Source organism: Gallus gallus, chromosome 11, assembly GCF_016699485.2.
Source record: "Gallus gallus isolate bGalGal1 chromosome 11, bGalGal1.mat.broiler.GRCg7b, whole genome shotgun sequence".
Classification (NCBI taxonomy): Eukaryota; Metazoa; Chordata; class Aves; order Galliformes; family Phasianidae; genus Gallus; species Gallus gallus.
Window position 1 is genome coordinate 1,920,600 of NC_052542.1, and position 22,660 is coordinate 1,943,259.

Consider the following 22,660-nt stretch of genomic DNA (forward strand, 5'->3'; position numbering starts at 1 on the left):
GGGGAACGGAGGGGTGGGGGAATAGGGGATGATGCGGCATCCCCGAAGGAATGGCAGGAATGTGGGGCGCGGCAGCGATGGTGGGAGCCCTTGGGGCAATGGAGGTACGGGAGTACCCAGGAGAGGGGGATGCGGTGATGTTGGGGGACCCCGTGGCTATGGGCATCCCTGGGAGAAATGGGGGGTCCATGTCCTGTTCCCCTGACCCCATCACCCATAGCAAAGCCCCCCGGCTCCTTGCAGGGTTATTCGTCACCGATGCAGTGAGCCGAATGCCTCAGCTGGGAGGGCAGGACTAAGTCCCCCTCCAGACTCCCTCCAGGAGTGAAGGTTAATTGGGATAAATAAATAAATCACTGCGGACAGCCGCGCTTCTCCTCCCCATTATCCCCCAACCTCTCCCTATCCACGGTGGCTTCTGGCCCTGTGGGCGTATGGCTGCCTCAGGGGGACACCCCCACACTGCAGCCCAGCCCAGCCACGGGTGCTCCCTGCCCAGGAACGCGGCCCCCCCTGCCCTGGAGCACCCCAGGCCCGGCTGCTGAGCAAAGCCTTTAATCAGGGCAGGTTCCAAAGTGCCTGTGCCCCCGTGTGCTACCTTCTGCCCACCGTCCTCATTTTGGGGTCCCCAACCCCCAGGGCAAGGCAGCGGGTTTCCAGTTGGGGATGGTGTGGAGGCGGATCCAGACATGCCCCAGACCTGGGGGTACATTTGGAACGCAGCACCCAAAGCAGGAAGCACCCTGCATCCCTCGTGTCCCCATGGAGCCACAGGGACAGGCAGCACCCTGCAATGCAGGCAAGGCAGAGGGACTCCCGGCACCGGCATGCCCACTGGCACTTCCGCCGCTGGCGGCTCTCAAACTGGTTTACCTGCCCACTGGACGCAGGAATGCGCCCACGGTGGTTATGGAGGATGAGGCCCTGCAGCCCTGACGCTGGGTTAATGGGGGACGTGGCTGCAGAGGAAGCAGCCCATGCAGATGTGGCACCGTGGGGACGGGGGTCCCTTGGCAGCTCCCTGCTCCGGGCGGTGGGAATCGGCTCTTCCTGCCTCCTCACACTCACTGTGCGTTGAGCAAGAGCATTCCCAAGGCATGCACCGCACTCACTGCAGGGTGTGAGAGCGTCCAGGAAGAAGTTCCTCCTCCCTTGGCAGGGTTGCACAAACACCCAAAGCTTTTCCACCACACTGCGAAGCATCAGCCGCCCTCCACCTGCGAGGCATCCAGATACCATGGAGATAGCCTGTAATGATCTGTAATAGCGTGCAAATACCACAATCTGTCAGCCTGTCATTTTTAAATAACAAGTCTCCCTTCCCTCCCAGCCTAGACGTGCACTCTCGAGCATGGAAATGAAGGCACATCAGGGATGGATGGCTGTCAGGTAGGGAGCTGTGGGGCGCCCATGTTGCTCCCAGAATGACACGGAGGGGAAGAAGGTGGCTGTATGGGGAGTGGGACCCCCAGCCCTGGGTTGTCCAGAGGATGCACATCAAGCACAGTGACACTGCGCCGGGAGGGAGAGCTGCTCATGGCACAACCACCACAGCTCCGCCAGAACACACTTCAAAAAATAACTTTAATATTTAAGAGACATCTGCCCGTTCCACAGCAGGAGCCCACAGCCTGAGTTATCACAGGCACAGGCCAGGCAGCAGGCACAGCCCCAAGGAGAGGGATCCATCCAGGACATTCTCAAATGGAAGGCACAAACCTGTTGCCTCTGTCATCCCCACCACTTTTCCGAACCCCTTTTCCCCTTGAAATCATCCCAAATTACTCATCAGTTTCCCCCTGCACAGAGCATGTGTTCTCCTCATCTCTTCCCCCCAAAAAAGCCAAGGCTTTGTGCATTGCCCCCCGCAGATGAGGGGAGACCTGCAGTCCTCGAAACCTGCTGTGGATCCCAAACAGAAAGGCAGCTGCCTCTCCCAGCCCTGAGGACGAGCTGCCAGCAAGGCAGGGACAGGCAAGTTAAAGTGCACTGAATCACCCAGAGCAGAGCACAGAGACACTTACTGAAGAGCAATAAACTCCTGGAAGAAGAAAACTAATCCTAGTGGCTGTGGTTGTGTGGCTGGGCTTTTCACACCAGGCGCTGATACGGAGCAGTGGGAGGAAGCTATTTAGGAAATAATGCTGAAAAACGTCATTTCACTCTTGCTTTATGGGATAACCTCAGCAATGTAAACAGCAGTTCAAAAATAAGGACCCTGTTGGTTCAGAAAGTGACTTGGAGCACAGCCACTCATTGAGCACAGATGACAGTGAGCCTGCAGAGCTCTCTGCTGCTCGCAAATTATTTCTGCCTCAAGTGTGTGAAGAAGGCTCTGCCCGGCTCACGCTGGGGCCCATCCAGAGGCACCTGGAAAGACACCACGCATCTGGAGCAAGTCTGGCTCTGCCACTCAAGTGCTTTCCAAAGGAACTCTGAAACCCTTCCTCAGCCTGCCAGAGACTAGCCAATATTTACACTCCTGCAGAACGAGCGTGAGCTTTGTGGTGTGGCATCCATCGCCAGCAATGGACGCACTCAAGTTTGGTCCAAGTGCTCTGAAAGCAACCTGGGAAGCACAGGGACACTGGAAGCACTCAGAAGCATCAGCACACCACCAGAAGTCCTGCACTGGCTCCCTGCACAGCTCGTCCAGACGCTGCAGAGTTGAGTCAACGTGGCTTGGGAATTCCATCCCAAATCCCATTCCCAGGGCGCTCTGCTCTCACGCTGTTCAGAAGGTGCTCTCGAGCAGGCAGTGGCACCCGCAGCCCGTGGGGCACACCTCCTGTGTGCGAAACCACTCCATCATGTGGCTGGTGTGGCCACCGTGCCCACACGTCAGGCAGAAGTTGGAGGAGCCCCGTACGGCCACGTGGCAGATGGCACACTGGAAGGTGAAGCCCTTGCAGATGGCGCACTGGGTGCCCCGTGCCTCGCTGCGGCAGTGGCTGCAGTACACACCAAACTCTGGTGGGAGGGAAGAAATGGAGAGTGAGATGGTTAGTGCTGCTGGAAACCACAGAGTCATTAAGGTTGGGAAAGACCTCAGATCCCCAAGTCGCACCCCAGCCCATCCCCACCATGCCCACTGACCACAACCCTCAGTGCCACATCTCCGTAGTTCTGGAACACCTCCAGGGGTGGAGACTCCCCCCTTCCTTGGGCAGCTATGCCACTGCCTCACCGCTCTTTGTGAGAAGAAATTGTTCCTAACATCCCACCTGAACCTCCCTTGGTGCAATTTGAGGCTATCAGCTCTTGCTCAGATCAGAGCAGGAAGGATTCTCCTTCACAATGGTACAACAATCTGTGTTTCACAGACTTCAGTTTGTCTCCAAAAGGAGCCAAGACTTATCACCACTGACAGGCAGTCAGAGTGCTGGGACACAGGCTGGCCCACTGATTCCCCTGATGGCTAAACAGCTGTCGGATGGAACATGTGTCATTTCTAGACTGAGACACGCTGTAGAGAGGAAAGCTTCCTGCTGCTCTCATCTGCCTCACATCTCTCTAAGTGTAGCTAGGAACAAATGGGAACAGCCTTGTTTTCCCATCCTAGAGAGCACAACTGATATCAGCAATATCAATGTCTTTGGCTATGGAGGAGATACCACAATGAAGCCACCAACTTTCACTGCGCAGGAGTTGTGACCCTGCCTGGACAACCAGAGAAACTGGAGCAGGCACTCACCAATTCCTTTGTGGGGATCAGGAGGACTGGAGACAAACTTCAGTACCTCAGCTCGCTTCTCTCGCAGACCCCAGCGATAGAGGATTTCACCATAGCACTTCTTAAAGTCATCAAACTGCTGAGTGTTGGCAGGATCCAGGAGCCTTGAGGAAAAAAACAAACTGTGCTGTATCCACCTGATGTGCTCTCAGTCTGGATGCAGTCCCATTCCTAGCAATGGGAACCAGCTCACACCACTAGAAGAACAACAGATTACTTCCCACGTGCTGCTGAAATGCTACTGAGCAACCACTGGTCTGCCCCTGGCTTGTTCTAACGGGAGGACCCCAGGGAGCCACCATGCATCACATGAAAACCCAGCAGAGTTGATCTGCAGTATACAGCTTCTCCAAGTTATCACCTGAAGGTAAAGGTGTAGGAACAGACTTGCTTCTTCGCTTCTGGTTTCAAAGCACCAGCAGAGACCTGGCTACAGAGCTCAGGCTGACCTCCCCTGAACGCCCCAAGGCACACTACAACCCACCTCTTGTTCTTCTCGTGCTGGTCCTTCTCGCGCTCCCGATGATCGGGATACATCAGGTTGCTGTAGCGGAACTCATCCGGAGAAGACTCACACCAGGGAGTGGAGGTCTGCTCAGTGTCCTTGTTTGCTGCAGGCATCAGAGGAGTGTTGTAAGCATACCTCAGAAAGCACAGCCCTCACCAGCACAAGATGCATATAACGGCCACATCACCACCTTCGGAGCTCCCCCAGACATTGCTCCGGTGCAGAAAACCAACGGCAACCCTGTGCTTCTGGTGACAGCACGGGGAGGCACAGAAATGTGAAATGCAGGAATCCCTTTTGCCTCTCGCCTTCTATTAAAAAGAATTCAGGCAATTCCTTGAAGTGTGCTTGGGAACGTTGACCCTGGAAGGCCTGGGTTCCTCTTCCCTGGGCAGGGAGGATTCCCATCACCAGAGCCGCAGTTACGTAAGGGGGCCTCCGTATTTACTGCCCTGGAGGCAGTATGGCTAACTGCTACAAGACAACATCAGCTCCATTTACAGCCATTTCCCCACTATTTCCCACGTCAAAGATAAGACACTGACAGGCTACAGCTTTGGTGCCATCAGGGCTGATGCTGCCCCAAGCCACGCTTCAACTCTGTGACCCTTGAGCCCCTAAGAGTGACTTGTTTTCAACACCTTCACAGATCAGCAGGAAATGTCATTAGTGTCACAGCTACTCAGGCCACCAAGAACCAAACCTTCCCAGCTGCTGCTCTCCCAGTCACAGAAGAAAGCACAGCACTGCTTTTCTCCCTCCTAATACTGTGCAATTATCTGGCTGATGACAATGCAAGATCACACTCGATAACAGCTGAATGATTGTGGCAACTGGTAGAGGTGCCTGAAGACTGGAGGAAAGCAAATATCACTCAGAATATCTTCAAAAAAAAAAAAAAGCAAAAACGACCTGGAGACCTACGTGCCAGTCAACCTCACCTCACTCCATAGGAAGGTAATGGAGCACCTAATCCTGGGAACCATTTCCTAAGCACGTGAAGGATAAGAAAATCATCAGAAGTAGTCAGCATGGAATAACCACATGGGGGTCATGTTTGACCAACCTGATAACCTTCTGTGATTAAATGGCTGGCTTTCTAGAGAGCAGTGGCCATTGCCTGCTTTCCTTTCACTTCAGTAGGGCTTCCGACCCTGTCTCCCATAAGATCCTCACAGACAGGCTGCGGTGGATGAGCAGACAGTGAGGTGGATTAAAAACTGGACAAGCAGCTGGACCCACAAGGTGGTGATCAGTGGAAGGAAGTCTACTTTGAGGCCAACAACTAGCATTATGCCCCAGGGGTCAACACTGGGTCCAGGTCTGTCTAACATCTTCATTAATGGTCTGCATGATGTGGCAGAGAGTTTACTAATGACATGAAACTGCGAGGAGTAGCTGATACGCCAGAGGGTTGTGCTGCCATTCAGAGAGGCATCAGCAGGCTGGGGAAGTGGGCCAACAGGAACCTCATGCAGTTCTACAAGGGGAAAAGCCAAGTACTGCACCTGGGGAGGAACAAGCCCAGGCACCGGTGAAGCTCTATAGTTCCTCAGAGATACTCAAAAGCTGCCTGGACATGGCCCTCAGCAACCTGTTTTAGGTGGCTTTGTTTGTAGCAACCTGCTCTAAGTACTCTGCACTAGCAGGAAGGTGGACTGCATGACCTCCAGAGGACCTTTCCAATTCCAAACATCCTCTGAAACAGAAGACATGAAGGCCCTTTCAGTAGCACTGTCTGTTGAAGACTCCAGCCTCACTGCACAGAGATTACAGCCTCAAACAGTACAAAGTACCAGGGCTATGGAATGCTTACATCACCAGACAGCAATGAGGCAGTCACCACGAGCAACTACAGCCAAGCTGGAAGCAAAATGACACAATCTGGTCTCTTTTTACTTGCTGCAGCAATGGAAGCTCTTGGCCCTGAGTTAACCTGTGACCCAGAGGCCTAACTCAGCATGTCTAGAGGGTTTGTAGCAGTTTCTGCAAAGCCCAAGAGAAAGAAGGAGCAGGACTGTGGGACCATCAGCATGGTTACTGTAAGCCATGCTGACTTCCAGTCAAAGAGCTGCACAGCATACCCTGTGGGCCAAGGCACAGAAAGCTGCTCTGGAAGAATACATCTGCAGTCAGCCAGTGCTAGCTCCCTGCCCTTCCCAACACACGAGCCAGACCTAGGCCAGAAGGGAGGCAGATTTCTTTATCTACTCCCCAGGTCTCAGTACCTATGCTCCAGCCCCCAGTGCCAAGTCCAGGATCCGACATGCTGGAACAGGAACCAGAGGAAGTAAAGCTGGGCTGTTAAGGGGAAAAGAAGAAATCACGTCATCTACGGGAGATATGGTCAAAGGCATGAGGCAAGCAGCAAAGAAATGGCTGTCATACATATCGGCTGTGGGAGGCCAGGTTGGAGGCACGCTGAGGAAAGGGGCCATAGGAGTTTGGGCACCCCTGTAACCTGGACTGGGCTTCAAACACACTGCACAGCATGGCCAGGGTCTGCACATCGTGGAGCTGCGAGTAATGAGCCAGCCTAGGAAATGAAAAACACCAAATATGAGACTGGGCAGAAATCAGTGGAAAAAGCATTGAGACTCCAAGGCAAATAATTTCAAGCCTGCTGTATAAATCAATTCAAAACACATTACTGCCCACGGGAAGCATGTGCGTTCTGCTATCTTCTCTATCACGCCTTTCAGGAACCAAGCCCTCCTCCTGAAAACACTCTTGGCCTAACAGGTGGGAGAAAGATGGGGAGGAACTCTGGGAATCCAGCAGTGCTCATGGCCTCACTGTCCCAGCTCTGTGCAGCCTCAGGAACAAGGCCTGCAGAACTTGTGGGTATACAGCTGGAGCCACTAAACTCATCCCCAACTCACACTGCTTTTTTTAAATGAGACCCCCTGTATGCAAACATGCTGCATCCAGATGACAAGGCAAATCTCCTGCAGGCCTTCTGGATTGCTATGAAGTTTCTGAAGACTGAGAGCAAAGAACTACCCATGCTCCCCTCCTGCTGCTGCTGCACAGCAGGAAAGAGCCAGGTCAAGCAATTGCATACAAAGTACAACACACAAACTGTGTCTTCAAATGGATAGATCAACAGAATGTAATTACTAATCATTCTCCCTTCTGAACAGATTCACTGGCAGGAGGACTTGTGCGGCTAACACTTGGCTTCGAGACCAGCCAATTAATTCCCACTAATGCTGCGTGGCAACAGTGAATTTGAAAGTGAATCAAACAGCTGCACCCACACAATCATTTAGGAGGCGGGAAGCAGAAAACCAGAATCTTGCTTGTAAGTCAGGTGTTGTGGGCACATGGGAAAGCAGAGCTCCAACTGCACCTGAGCTATCGCTCACTGTCAGCCCAGGGACTCCCGGCCTGATGGGAGGCCAAATGCTGCCCCCTGCACGTCATAAACACACTTGCACAAAGATGCCATACAATACATAGTCATGAAAGGCTCTCCCTGCTTCAGCAACCACTCCCATCCCTCCCCAGCATTCAGAGACCTACAAGGACTCCAGTAATTGACGTCCAAATGGATGCTGTGCCCAAGGTATCTCCAAATCTGGGTCAGACTTTGGTCCAAGACAAAGATCAGTGGCTACCATGGCCAGTGACCAAACCTGGCAGACAGGAAGGAAAAGCATCAAAGTTACAATTAGAAAGAGCCAGACTCCTGGGGGATAGGTGTGCACAGATTCACTCGCAGATAAATAATAATGGATTTCAACAAAACAAAACAAAAATACCAAGAGGGTATTGTTCCAGCCTCGCCGTGACAAAGTGTACGTAAGCAAAAAATGGATGCTTTTGCTGTTACATGTGCTTTGGGGTTGGGTTAAACCATAGCTTATTTTCTTCACAGTTCAACAGAAGAGTTTAAACAGATCTATTAGCTCATTTACAATCACAAACCTCAGATGGGCTTCAATTTGATACAGTTCTTGGGTTCAGAGACATCTAGTGGCAGAAAGCTTATCAGTGAAGCTTTACTTGCACGAAACATATCCTCTGATGAGCTGCATTACTGCACACACAGCTGAGTACAGACAGATGGACAGTTTGCCATTCCTACTCCAACGGGTTCCCTTTCACATGCCACCTTTCTCCTTCATTTATCTCCCTTTCCTCTGAAAGTGGCTCCATCTTTTCAGTCTGCATCCCACTAACTGTGTACAACTGACTCAAACCTAGGACTGTTTTTTTCTGCTGCACCTTTTTAAGATGGAGCAATTAGAACATGATATTCCAGGAAAAAACAAAGTTCTGAGTTTGGTACACACACACACACACACACAAAAAAAAAAAAAAGCAGAAAAGGAAAGTGAGCACCATGCTGGAAAGACAGCAAAAGTCAGAGAGGGGACAACTATAGCTGCGAACACAGAAAAGCTGCAAGGAAACACAAGTGCTGTAAGTACCCAGAGGAACAGCCAGGAATCGTAACCCCACAGCTCCTCACCACAAACTGGAGGGAAAGAAGCAGTAAAGAGACCAAAACAAGGACAGGCCTGAGTGTGAAAGATCACAGAAAGGAACCTGGAAAAACGTCACTTCCTATACTGCTGCAGAGCATGTCTCATATGCAACTCCATCACTCAAGCCTCTACATCTTTAAGAAACAAGGCAAGCTACAATACAGGCTGGAGTTACATAGGTAGGGAATAATGAGCAAGAAAGAGAGATATCAGAAGGATCCTGCTGAAGTTATCCTACCCAAGCTCTTGTACTCCAGGTAAACCAGTCCACAAAATGAGGCACAGAGGGAAACGACCTACCTTCTTCCTGTGGGTGTGGCAGAACCTACCATGAAGCTAACAACCTAGGACAATAGCTTGAGGTGGCTCCCTCGATTCAGTGAGCCCATGGCTGCTCCCTGCGCAGTGCTAGGGGGAGCCAAACGCTCAGCAGAGGGGCACAGGCTCCCCCGGCAGTGCCAGCCTGTTCCCCAGTCCTGGCAAGTGTTCTGCCTGTTGCTATGGACTGACCACATGGTAAGGCACAAGCCAAAGTAGTCATCCTTCCCCTGCTACTAGCTGAATGCAAGTGGATAGCCCCACTCCAGGGCTGGGTCTCTGGATGCAGACTTTTCTTGGGGAGACCTGGCTGCAGTTAGCACACAGTAGCAATACAGATTAATGTTGAGCTAATTGCATCAGGAAGTATTACACAAGACAAAACCATCAATCAAATGCTAACAGCAGCTTGGCAACTTTGTGCACAGTTCCTTCCTCTGCAGACTCGAATGCAGACTGCGTTCCTAGCTCTGCCTGCAGGAATTGTCTGAAAAATGTGCTTCGCTCTGCTTGGCAACAGGCATACAACACCCTGCCTGCAGCCCTGCGAGGGGACCTCTCACTGCCAAAACCAAGGAGGAACAGAGCACCTCAGTAGCTGTCTCATATCCTTCAGTTCATCAGCCATTTCAGACACACTGGAACAACTGCTGAGGTCAGCTGGCTGGCTGGGTGTCAAGGCAACAGCACAAGCCATTTAAGGGTAGTGCAGCATGCTGAGAAAGAGGTCTGATTCAATGTAATACCTGTACAAGATCCCTCCGTCCAACAGCCATGGCTGAGGCAGCATTCTTCTGGCAAGTCTCCTGGATATTATTCACATTCAATCTGAAAAGAAGGAAGACAGATCAGCCTTTTGGCTGGCATGCTACTTGCGAAGGCAGTGAGGAATGGGGAGGATGTGGTACTGGTAATAGTAAGTAGCCCAGAACTTGCTGATCACCATAAGCCTACAAGCACGACCAGGATCTCATCCAGCCCACATTCAGGGATCACTGTCATCCTTCTGGCAACTCCCACTATTTATCTTCCTTAACACACTGCTTACTGCATCAAGTCCAGCTCCAAACTGGCTTGGTCCTAAGAGGCACCACTTCCATGGGGATGTTGGATCCAATTTGTGCCAGAACACCACCGAGCCAAGAATTGTTCCTGTCCCTAGGATCCATCAGTGATGTGGTTCTGTTTCCATTCAGCCTGTTGATCTCTTCTACTTGACTGGAAGAAATCAGCCTTACTGGCAGACAAGCAAGTTTCTGAGCTGGATAATGCACCCCTTGCAGAGTCTCTGAGTGCCTGACAAGGGACAGGGGGAGCCTGAGGAAACCCAAGCAGGCTTCCCCATTCATCATCATCAAAGTTCTTCAGACACTTGACATTTTTAACAAGTGAGATATCCAGAGAAGAAAGATCCATCAGGTCTTCTCAATAACGTAGAGAAGAGAGAAGGAAGACTTTCTCTTCCTCTCTCCAGGAAGGGCAACCTGCTTCTTCCCTGAATGTCCCTGAATTTGCACCACTAACCTCTCTCTGGCTAACAAAAGCCTGAGCCTGTAAGAGTTGCAGCGATGATGCTGGGGCACCAGTTCACTCTGTATACAATTACCCCATCACAAATTTCTTCCATTGCTTTTCAGATTTCTAGGAGACAAGTCTCCTCTCACAGGTAGAATGACACCATAAAAAGGAAGTAAAGCAAGAGAGAAGGAAGAAGGTGCAGCGATATTCAAATATTTGAAGGATGAAAGCACAGCAGTGCCAAAGACAGCTGCTTTCCTTTAAGAAAGGGTGTCAGCCTGTACTCACATGTAGAGCTCTCCCAGCAGCTTGTGCACAGGCAGCAAGCAGGAAATATCTTGTATAATAACTTTCCCAGCAGCTTTGATGGGTCGATTGTTGGCATCTGTCCCTTCCCGTTTGCTTTTCCACCTCCTTGATTTCTGCAGAACAAACAGCAGCGTGTTACTGGGGAGCAGGAGAGCAGGACAGCAGCCTTCGTGGGCCAGGGAACAAAGCACTAGGGTCAGGAATAATGCAAGCAGCACCCAAACCCGCCTTTCAGAAGGCTCTGTGTCCCCCTGGAAAACATCCATGACATGCCCAGGAGAACAAGCATCTCCATCTGTAGGAAGTGAAAAGCAGGTCAAGGCAACGAGCTCAAGGTCAAACTCACTCAAAAAGTATTTTGTGAGTTCCCCTGTGAAAGCCAATAAGAGAACAAATCAGCATCGGGATGCCAATCAGACCTGGGGAGGTTTGGCAGAATGTGGTTCAATTAGCACTCTCATTAGAGGTCTGGTCTGGGAAGCCTTGCATACAGACCACTGCTGGCTTCGGCCAACGCTCAGCACAGAGACAAGCAGGAGTCAGCTTCTGTTTGCCCTTGGCTTCAGGGAGGGCCGACAGCTCCAGACTCTCCTTTGAGAACACCTCCCCTACTTTATCAAGAGCTTCAAACAAATGGCGGATGATAAAGCAGGGCCCACGCTTTCCTAGCAAGGATCCTCAGCTACCATGCTCACAGCTGGCTCAGGGCACACAGCTGGGGGGAAAAAGGAAGGAGAGGAATCGACACAAGGGAAAAAAACAGGGAGCCAAGATCCCAAATACTCCCCATAACAGACGCAGAGGCCATCTTTGTGCCAAGCTGCGTAACCAAGCTGCTGCCTCAGCCACACGACAGCCTGTGGAGTATTGGGCAGCTCCTTGCTGCAGGAGGACGGTGAGGAGGGCTGAGGACGTGCAGCACAGGCAAGTAAAGGCTGTACAGGATCTCTAGGAGGGAAGTGCTGGCTGCCACGAGCAGCAGTGGATGCTTTGCAGTGCTGTGAGCTCCCTTACTGACATGCTCCTATCCAGAAGTGTTCCCACATCACGCTGAGCTGCAGAGGCTCTGCTGAGTGCACCCAAAGCTAACAGTCCCTCTTGTCCTGCTGTACCAATGGCTCTGAAAGGCAGGCAGAGCTCACCCAGGCACATCAGTGCTCCTAAAGAGCAGACTAGGCTATGGGAAGGGGAGGATCAGGGCCTTCTTCACTGCTTGTGCTCCCACACAACAGGTGGCCGAGGCCCAAAAGCTCAAGCACAGGCTTGGCAGTAAGTGAAGGAGGCAATTCAGACTTGAAGGAAGTGAAGGTGGACCCTTCTGCCCTTGTGACACATCCTCACCAGCTCCCCTGGTCTTCCACTGCTCCCCAGAGTAAAGAGGAGTGAGCGAGCACACACACACTGCCCAACATCCAGAGATGCCAAATGGAAACGGGGAATTCAGTGCCTTGGGAATTGGACAGCTAGGGCCTAACTCCGTTCCCAGCTACAGCCCTTCAAGCTCTAATCCATCCAAACAATTTGCTTTCAGTTTTTAGCTCATCTATTGCTCAAATTGAGGACTATGCAGTGGAAGGTGGCTACAGGATGGGAGATCAACCTCTCCTCAATCCATCAGCTCCCAGCCAAGGCCCTGCCTGGACCAGCTCTGGCTCTCACCATTGGGCACAGTACTACTTCTGATAACACCTAAAAACATCGCTACCCTTTCTGTGCTGAAAAATGTGGACTGTATGACAACAAGGTTCTCAAACCACTGCGGTGCCTGTCCTTAATTCCTTGTCTGCAGAACAAAGTGCAGCAAGGAGTTGCCGATGCTGCCATAATCAACACTGGAGTGAAGCTTGGGAGCCCCAGAGCGAGGACGTGCCACCAGGGCAGGAGTGCAGGCAGTACTCATCAAAAGCAGTCCCCTGTGTTGCATCTGAATGCAGACTTGCAGGCACAGAGCCATGCTCTGCAGGTTTAGAGCTTGGCAGGAAATTTGGGGAGCAGCTTGCCACCTCTTGAGCATTGGTAAGGCAGCTGAACCCGGCACTCACAGCTGATGGAGCATTCCCCCTGTGCTGCTACTGAGAGCAGCTCAACCTGCTCCTGCCTCCTGCATGAGCCAGCTGAAGAAGCCTCCCAGCAGGTATTGCAAAGCTCAGAAACATGGACAACACATACCACTCTCCACAGGCAATTCAGTCGCTTTTTTTTTTTGAGAATGACAACAAATGAGGATGAGCATGGAAAAGAGATCCCATGAATGGCTTCCACTGCTTGCTGTTAGCATACCACCAGACAAATGAAGACACTAAATGCATCAGAGCCCCATGAAAGCCTGAACTCACAAAGTCCTCCTGCTTTTTTCCCCCCCTAGCTCTGCCTGGTTACTGGCGAACAGGGAAACCCTAATCCTCTACTGGTGCAGCTCCAGCAGCAGGGTTGGCCCACGGCCACACTCCCTGCCAGCACCACTGCCTCCTGCCCCTTGAACTGTGATAAAAGAAAATCATAAATTTAAGGGTACAACCACAGTTTTACGTGTCACGCTTTTTCAAAATTCAGCAAGGGGTTCAAAGGCAAGGAGAGCTCTAGCTCGGGTCTGGCTAGCCAAGGTCCACCACAAGGTTCCTCTCTTCCTTCTATTCCAAGCGTTCTCCAGTGAGAATCTTCCACTGTGGTGTTAGGCAAGGCTCACAGGCATCAGGGTGGAACAGGAGACACGTCTCTTCCCAGGGGCTGGAGCAAAGGTGACAGAGGGGAACAGGGAACACAACAGTTGGAGCAGAAGCAAATCAGCATGCACACACCAAGCTAACTAAGGGCAAAGACACAGGCCTTACGCACTGCCCCAGCATTCCTATCTGCAACCTAGAGTCCGGGCCAGGGTGAACTGCATCTACCCACCTGCTCCTGAGAGCTTAAGGAAAGGAAGAAAAGAAAGAAAATAGCTGTGGCGATAGCAAATTAAGGCTCATCAGCTCCTTGGAGCACCAGAAGGAAAGAAACCAGAGCATTTACAACAATCATGGGGTTGGAGGTGACAGCGGGGAACAGCACCGAATGACGACTAAAAAAGCCAGCCTGCACCTGCACTACCATACCCAAGGCTGTAATTTGCTGCAGTCTGAGGTGATAATGATGGCAGTAAATGGGTTACATATAGAAACAGACAGCCCAAGAATAAGCCACCAACTGCTTCGTAGCAACCACCATCACTGCATACTCAGCAGAAGTAGGTACAAAGTGCTGCGTGCCTGCTTGGAAAGGATGCTGGGCTGTGGGGCATGTGCGCCTTTGGGTCCTGCTGAGGCAGGCAGCACTGGGAGTTAACTTTGTGAAATACAGAGTGCCTAGTTCACATCAGTGTATGCAAAACCTCAGTTTGTAGTATAAGCTGGCATTAGCATGGCAAAGGGAAAGGTTCCAGACCAAAGGGAAGAGGCTCAACGCCAAAGATCAAGCTGCATTAAGGTATTTACAAAATAAAGAGTTAAACAAGGTCAAAGTCAGGTTCAAGCTGCTTCTAAGAACTTACTTTTTAAAATAAAATTTTAAAATCGCTGCTCCCCTGCAGCTTCCTTTATTTTGAACAACTGCCTGCAGATGAACTCCCTGTGCAGGTCGTGCAGCACTGCCTGGATTTCAGCATCTCCCGCAGCACCAGGCACGTCCCCAAAGAGGCCAAAAATCAATGTCCCGCAGCAGGAGTGTTTCTTTTTCTTCCATATATCTTCACCTCGTGCACCGTTGCCCACTCGGGAGAGCATGATGAGGCTTTTCCAACGGTTATCCACTAATGCAATCGGTATGTCAAGGCTTTAAGTATCCCTCATACCTTAAAGATAAGCACGTTGCACAAAAGGATAACTTCACATCAGCACTTGCTCTTCCTTCCAAGCTGGTGGTAAGCAAATTCAACTGAGGTCCTTGGTGGACCGTGATTTATTGCATCAAAATCCGGCAAGCTCTTGCCTGGTTTTCTCTCATTTAGTCAATTCCTAACCCAATGCAGAACCTCATTTCTTACCTCCACCACTCACATTTCGTTAGCTCTTCACTCTGAGTCAAGTAAATTTCTTCTGGTTTCTCTCACCTATTATTTGCCAGTATAGACTCAGCGTTGTTGTAATTAGGAAGGCTTGATCCTATTATACCAAGTTAAATTAGGTGTTACGGGTTTCTATTTTATTCCCTGCTGTCTTGAAGAGATAGCACGAAGGCAAACAGCTGTGAAAAACAGTTGTTCACACAGACCTAAAGAAATCATCTTCAAATTGAACTGGAGTCTTCTAGGCTTTGCCTATGCTTGGCAGATGACTGATGAAACAGTAATTGCCCAAATTCACAGTGCAGCTTGAGCAATGCTGATATTATTACGATGCTCACATGAATGATGTTCAAGCCTTAGGGACAAGTGGACTAAAGGAAAATGACTTGTCGAAGCAGACTTGGGAGGGCAGGTGCCAGGAGTAGGGAGCACCAGCCAGTGTTGCACCTCAACCAAGTGGTGCAATTCTAAGTGCTAGAGAAGATTATGAATTAAGGAGAAATCCCACTTATTGCTCCAGGAAATAAGGCATTTCTGGTGCAATGCACATGCTCATTTTAATGAGATGACAGATCATTATCAGCAGTTCAACCAGTTTGCTTCTTCCACAGCTCTTAAGCAATGCCATGCCAGCAGCTTGCTGCTCTTTAATATTACTTTCCAGCAACTCCTCCCTCTCCAAAAGGGCTTCATCTTTCCCAGAGATAGGTGTTCTCATGGCAGCCTCATCAGTTGGCTGATGACACATAATAATAATCATCACTCAACTCCTCTGCAGTGCACTCTTCTTAGTGCACGCTTCTTAGAGGTTGATCCTTACTTAAACTTCAAATTACCCCTTGGCATCCTTTCCTGACTGCAACGCCAGGTGACATAAGCATGTTATATATAAGGCAGTGTTTGTACCCTTTGAGTGTCTGCTCCTGCCCACTTACACATGCACTTACTGCTCCTGAAGCCCTAGGTCCTGTGTGGAGCACAGGTCCCCCACCTCTGTTCAGGTTACTCAAAGGCAGGCAGGTGGCATTTTATTCTTGGGCCCTTGGGCAGAAGACAGGGTTGTATCAAGGACAGTATTAGCACAGCGCACAGTACCGGGAAGTCGTTAATTGCTTGTATGGACCAACGTCGCCGGGCAGAGCGAGGAGACATCTGCATGTGAAAACGTTATACCCAGGAAAAGGGAAGAAAGACACCAAGAAAATTAAAGACAAAGGTAAATAAACCAAAATGAAAAGTGCTCTGAACCAGCAGAGTAAAAGACACTGTTCCCCATGGTTTTGTTACACAATGGCAGTTGCAAAACAAGATCTCCACTTTCATCCATGCACAACTGTGCTGTACGTTAGCTACAGACCTGACAAAGTGTGGGCTGCTCTATGGAATGACTGCAGCGACCTCAAATCTGAGCAGTCTTCCACTGGAATTGTACTGCTGCAACAAGCAACATGACCTTGTTCATACCAGGCACTGACAGCAGGGGAGAGAAAACCCCATGGTGCCCCACATGACATGCTCCTACTCTAACCAGTTTTTCTCCCTCTTAGATAAAGAAGGAGGCAGGTAAATGCTGCCTCAGCTGCATTTAACATTTTCAACACAGCTGTCTGGCACAGAAATATGCAGCAAGCTCAATAAAAACTCCTGTTTACTCAGACATCCCTTTAACATCCAGCATCCTCCAGGACTGCTTCCACTGGAACCTGCTGCAACCGTTCACTTTCATTTCAAAAGCAATAAAAGGCAAATGTCAGGATATTAAAGGGATGCAGAGACCCTGCTGCCCAGCAGGGCAATGTGGAAATTGCCATTACGGGCTGAGGAATTCATTCAGGTTGAACGAGCAATCAAGTTCACTGATTGACTATGCAGAACAGCTCCAAAGCAGGCTTTCATTATGAACCTGCAGGCATTTCATTAAGTACTCCACACAGTATTCCAACAATAAATTGAATCTCTCCAAGCATATTATTCTGCACTCACTTGGAAAAAAATATTTCTGTCATACCTCTGTGAGAGTCAGCACAATAAAAAGGGGAAGAAGAGGGTTATCCGTGTTGTGTGCAAGGTACTTTGCATTTATTTTCAGTTGCTAATAGGCAGTCAGCATCACCAGGCATGCCCAGGCCTCTGCCTTCCCTTGTAGCTCACCAGTGGGAGAAGCCCGCAGCCAGGGCACTGCTGATGGACTGCTGCATTATGATTATTTTTTGGAGAAGTGTGCATGTGCGAATAAAAAGTGAGAAAGATATGCTTGTGTATAGACCCACATCTTCAAAGGAGCACAGGAAAGCTCAGTGTCAGGTGTAGATGTGCTATACTTTACTAGGGAGATCTCTGCTGCGTTCAGCATCTCCTCTGCCCTTATGGGAACATGACACATTCCTCACCTAGCAACACACAAATTCCATTTAGTTGTTAATGGCAGCAATGCTAGTGCATTGGTACATGGGATTTGAGCACTTGGTCATCCCTGAGAAATTAGTTTTTGGGGATGAAGTCATAGAACTTCTGATTTGGTTTACCACCAAATTCCAATTTTTTATTTAATGGAAATATAAAATTCAAGCTTCAGAGCAAGGAGCAAACGAGATTCAGACCCTGGGGTTTTTATGCCTTAAAATCCTCACAGTTAAACATAAAAACTATTTAGAACCGATCAACAAAGGCAGGGACATCAGCTCCTGAAGAGCCAGAAAACCTTTGCTGAAAGGAGATGGAGGTTTTTTAGAACTATCTCATCCACAGAACACTTTTGCTAACTCCCTTCTAAGGTTCTTACACTTCTTCCAACCCAGGATGGAAGTACAGAGCTTGGCATGGGGTTGGAGAACAGGCATTTATTTCCCGGGGTTTCGGGGGACATGCCTACACACACACTTTGTTCTCTAGATTTTCTACCCACCCTGACAAAAATCTTGTCACCATTGCCACATGGACTGGGGAGATGGGTCACATGAAATTGCACCAAGCTGCTTCCACGCTATTTTTAGTCTTGTCTGTCATCTTAGAGAGCTGTGTATCAGAGACGAGCACACTGCAGAGGACAGAGGTAGCTCTTTAAATAAACTCTCCTGCACAGACCAGGATAGGCTGTAACTCCTGTATCAGGCAGTGCCATTTTCTCTTCTCATCAAAAGAAGTTTGTGTGGAGAAAAAAAAAAAATAACACAACGTGGACTCCAAGAGTCTCCATGGGACTCCGTGGACTCCTGGGGTCCGTATGGAAGCAAAACCTGCAGTGGGGACAGAGGCTCTCCCCATGGCTGGCAGGTGTAACCACTAACTGGCTTCACATAAGCAGGACACAGTCCTGTAAGGGTTGGCTGTCACGTTCAGGACTACTGGAAAAATCACCACGTCTTGCAGCACCAAGAAAGGATGAGAGCTCAAGGCTCTGATTCTCCCTCTGCTCCTGGGACAGGAGCTCCTGAGCTCCAGTGCAGCAGAGTGCTATGGAGCACTTGACTTTCTCTGGATACCTGGAAGCTCTCTTTCACTGCAGCAGAAATGTGCCCACAAAACAGACAGTGACAAACTGCTTGAATGCCCTGAATTCTCAGGCTCAAGCTTACCATATTTTTGTAAGCCACACCACTCCCTGCTGAAGCGCGGGGAGTTTGTTTAGGAGCACACTGCACGGCTGATTACTCCCACAACATCTGCTCTTCTGCCCGACATGCTCATGGCACATCAGGCCATCTAGTACTTCAGAACTACCCTGCAGTTTCCAACTGCTCTTCTGCATCCCGTGTGCCCTGGAAGGAAACAATCCCACTCTTCCCCAAAGCCTTGCTTGTGAACAGCAGTGATAACAAGGCCTATGCCTAAAACAGAGGTGCATGTATTAGAAGATCTTAGGAGAATCATGAAGGGACGTTTTTTGTTTAAAATAATCCAGAGGGGCACATATCCCCGAAAGAGACACCTGTAACAGAAATAACTCAAGTATACCCCATAACCCAGGAGAGACTGTCAGTAAGCTTTGCAGATCCCCAGCTCTTAGCAGCTATACACACTGGGGGTGCAAAGAAAAGCAGAGTGGCCTACATTGTACTTAGATGGAGACTGAAGCTTCTCAAGTGTGAGATTTTAACCCTACATAATGCAAAGGGAGGCAGTGTACTGAAGGAAGCTGTAATGGTCAGTCTTGAGAGATATCAAAATAAGCAAGTCAAATGATAGAGAGGATCAGCAAAGAAGTTACTAACAGTAGATAAATCCATGTGACATTTTTACAGAGCTGCTCAAAAAAGATGCCTTCCTAAGAGGAATGTGAAGCTTCTGTTACCAGCAATGCTCACAGCCATAAGAAAAGAATACAAGTGAAAAGCTGAAGTACTGGGAAAGGCTTTTTGGCATGGTACTTACCCTCTCTTTGTAGTAGAAGGAGCTAATGGAGACCTGCTCCTTCTCACTGCGCGTAGGACTCCCACTGTACAAACGCAGATTGCCTGGAGTCTCTGTACGGATCTTCATCGGAGTAATGAGGCCACTATGGTATGCTGATAAAGCTGACAGGGACCTAGGAACAATAGAACACACTTTCAGGAGCTTACATCCATCAAAACATCTTGAAGGCTCAGCAAATTCCTTTAACCCAAGCCGTGAGTAGTGTTTTAGGTGTGCTGAGAGAAGAGGTCTGGGACCTATGCGACCAGGCTGTGTGGCGCAGGCACAGCTAACATGGTACTTTATGAGAGCCAACAGCTCCAGCACAGGATCTCTCTCTCTGCCCACGTGGCAGTGTAACATCTTAAAAGTGATGCAGGGAACTCACCGGGGCGTGGGCTCCGTTGGGGACACTGCACGGTGCATAGTCATGGGTCTCGTGAAATACACCAGGTACCCTGCAGAGACAGGACAGAGAATAAGGATTCTGCCACGAGGAACAGACTGCCCAGGGGTGGCATTAAGGGGCCAGAGGCCTATCCATTACCCTGAGTGCTTCTAAATCAAGTTTTCTGAACCCAAATCCACCTCTTTCAAATGCTTTAAAGAGCACATTTTGTTGAGTGACTGCCTTAAAAGCACCAACACAAGCAGCTCATAGGTGTTGGAGAAAAGGCAGCAGAAGGAGCTAACACGTACTTTTGTGCTTTACCTCTTCACCAGGATTGTCAAGCATTTTGATACTCCAGATGCAAGTGAGGCCATTAACTGCTACGCAAAGAACTCACAAGAGCTGGTAAATCTCTTTAAAAGGACAACCCAAGCCATCTGACACTACCTCCAAAGTATTCTCACAAGCTTTACGCCATTTGTTAGCATTTCAAGTGTCCTCAGCCACACACCCTGGTGCAAGAGTTTTGAAACTGAGCAGGGTTCAACTCAGACTATTCAATGAAGCATTACTGTTTTACTTATGCTAGGAATTCAGTGAAACATGTACGAAAAGAAGCTTTCAAAACATGCTCAAATTAAGAGTGGTCAGTAACAACAATAACATTTAACAAGGAATAAGTTCAACCCAAAGTTACAGGAATTTTGTGAAGACTCAAGAGCCAGAATACATCCAGCAATTTGATGTGGGCAGGAGGGAACTATGGAAGGATAAAAGCTACTCCCAGTCTTCTGGAAAAAGAAGAGATGTGTCAGTGCCTTGGCATGCCTTGTGCCAATGGCCATCTCTTCAATCAGTCCTGGATTTCCAGACCTGTATCCTAAACTCCCACATGCAACACCAACTGCAAGCAGTTGCTAACTGGGCCCATTATCTGTAAATTTATCACAGCGTAGCTGCATTAAAAGCATTTAATACTCCTTGCATGGCAGAACCAAAGCCTTGTCTTGTTCAGATGCAATTGTTCCCTAAGATGTTAAAAGTACCCTTTTCCTGATGGCTGTCATTGTATCAGCAATGAGGCTAACCTGCACCACAGAACCGGGCTCCAGAGGTCCGTGGAAATGGGATGTTAGAGTCCTGGTAGGAGCCATAGGCATTGGAGACACGGGCAAAGGTGGGCAGGGGGGTTGTCACGGAGTTGGGTAGAGCATAGGGGTTGCTGGACGTGCTGTCCTCTTGGTTCTGAAACAGAAGTTAGCCAAGGTCACGCTCCTGCTGCCACAGGGAGGAAACCCAGCCGGAGCACTGGGAATCCTCGTGCCAAGCAGCCTCACACAGACATCTCTCCTTTGAGTCAAAGCAGATCAAGAACAGAGCACGGCTACCACTCTGGCTCTGAAAGCATATGCAAGCATGCGTACCTTTGAGACAAGTGCTCCTCTGCACTGCTGTTTGTCTGGAGAGCTCTCTCCCACCACAGCTGTGTTGAAATGCAGAGCTCAACTAGGGTGGAAACAGTGGTCCCGAGGGAAAACTATATAGAAAAATCTGACCTTCAGATGCGACTCCCAACAACAAAACACAAAGCTGAGAAAAACCCGGTACCTCAGTGATGCCAGTAAGAAAATCTCAAAGATGACTATCTTGACACCTCACGCAAACGTGGGGGTGTCAAATGCAAGTTGGGCATCTTGAAGTGAGGAAGGCAGGTGGTGTGAGCCAGGAATGAAAGTCTGGGAGATCCCAGGTCTGCCCAGAGAGATTTTGGCAGAAATCTGCATTCAATTGGAAAAGATACAGCTCAGGGCTAAAGGAATCCTATAAAAGCACAGCACCTGGCTCAAATTTTCCATACAAGGGTGAAAGCTCTTGCAACAGTACTGCTGAAACCAAACAGAAATAAGCTTCCAATGTGGATAAAAAGAAAATTCTAAAAATTAAACAAAAAACCACCACCAACAAAAAAAGATCCCCTATGCATGATGAACAAAACCTCTTGAAAAAGAAACCTGAGGAGACTCATCTTTTTCTGAATGCTAAAAACACACATTACAGTACACTGCACCCACACACAGACCTATTACCTGACACCAGGATGCTGAGTAGGTATCACAGATCTCTCAGCTAAGGCAGAGTGGGACTTGCATTTATTTGTGGTATCAACCCTACATAACCCTCACACAAGGCTTCAGAAAAAACAGACTGTCACAGCTTTGTTCAAAGGAAGAAAACAAAGGCCCTCTGGTTGGCAGGATCTTTGAACAGAACTGAGAAGGTAAAGACATCTGCCACTGCCTTCAGACAAGAATGAATTCATCACCTCCCTGAAATCTTTTATTTTCTACAGCTGATATCCATGCCTATTGGTCAGTGAGATCTCCTCAGAGCTGGAAAGCTACTATGCACCACTGTGATGCTGCAACCAACAGTAACTCCTGCTAACCTTATTATTAGTGAGCACCCCCACAACAGCAAACCTTCAGGACCTGATCATCCAACTCAGTTTTCTTCAACATTAACCACAAGAACTTACACAAATCTATCAGCCAGTCACAGGGGTCTATTTACGTGTCTAATGAGGCCAGACTCTCAGTGCAGAGTCAGAAGTGTGGGATGCGAGAGAAGACAACAAAGTAGGGCAGAAAGCCCATGGAATTCTCCATACCACGACAGACTCCAGCCAGGAGACAAGCTGACGCAGGCAGGGCTCCAGGCAGCTCTGGTTCCGCTTCACTTTCTGCAGAGAAGTGTCTTTCAGTATCTGGAATACATGCAAGATGCAGCTTGAGTCATGGTTATATCCACACCTTCCCACATCCTTTTCTGTCTGCAGAGCAGCAAAGTTGCCAGGCCCATGAGATTGCAGGGCCAGAGACATCCCAGAACACCCACTGGAGCCACATTTACCCACTGATGTGCTGTCTGCTTCAAGGAAAGAATGACTGAGCTTTGATCA

General features: G+C 49.3%; 1 protein-coding gene across 4 annotated transcripts in view; it reads right to left on the reverse strand.

The window, feature by feature from the left end:
• Positions 1-1,565: 1,565 nt before the first annotated feature.
• Positions 1,566-22,660, reverse strand: part of WDR59 (WD repeat domain 59) — a 48,599-nt gene continuing 27,504 nt past the window's right edge. For 2 of the 4 annotated variants that reach the window (XM_015279138.4, XM_040707043.2), the window contains exons 15-27: positions 22,370-22,465; positions 20,790-20,946; positions 19,699-19,768; positions 19,290-19,443; positions 16,014-16,070; positions 10,859-10,992; positions 9,799-9,880; positions 7,767-7,879; positions 6,630-6,777; positions 6,470-6,542; positions 4,218-4,344; positions 3,695-3,837; positions 1,566-2,970 (exon numbers count right to left, since the gene is read on the reverse strand). In XM_015279138.4, the coding sequence (XP_015134624.1) occupies positions 2,735-2,970; positions 3,695-3,837; positions 4,218-4,344; positions 6,470-6,542; positions 6,630-6,777; positions 7,767-7,879; positions 9,799-9,880; positions 10,859-10,992; positions 16,014-16,070; positions 19,290-19,443; positions 19,699-19,768; positions 20,790-20,946; positions 22,370-22,465 (1,590 nt within the window). In that variant the 3' untranslated portion in view covers positions 1,566-2,734. The remainder of the gene's footprint in view (positions 2,971-3,694; positions 3,838-4,217; positions 4,345-6,469; positions 6,543-6,629; positions 6,778-7,766; positions 7,880-9,798; positions 9,881-10,858; positions 10,993-16,013; positions 16,071-19,289; positions 19,444-19,698; positions 19,769-20,789; positions 20,947-22,369; positions 22,466-22,660) is intronic. The other 2 variants (NM_001012776.2, XM_025154156.3) reach the window with 1 other exon arrangement.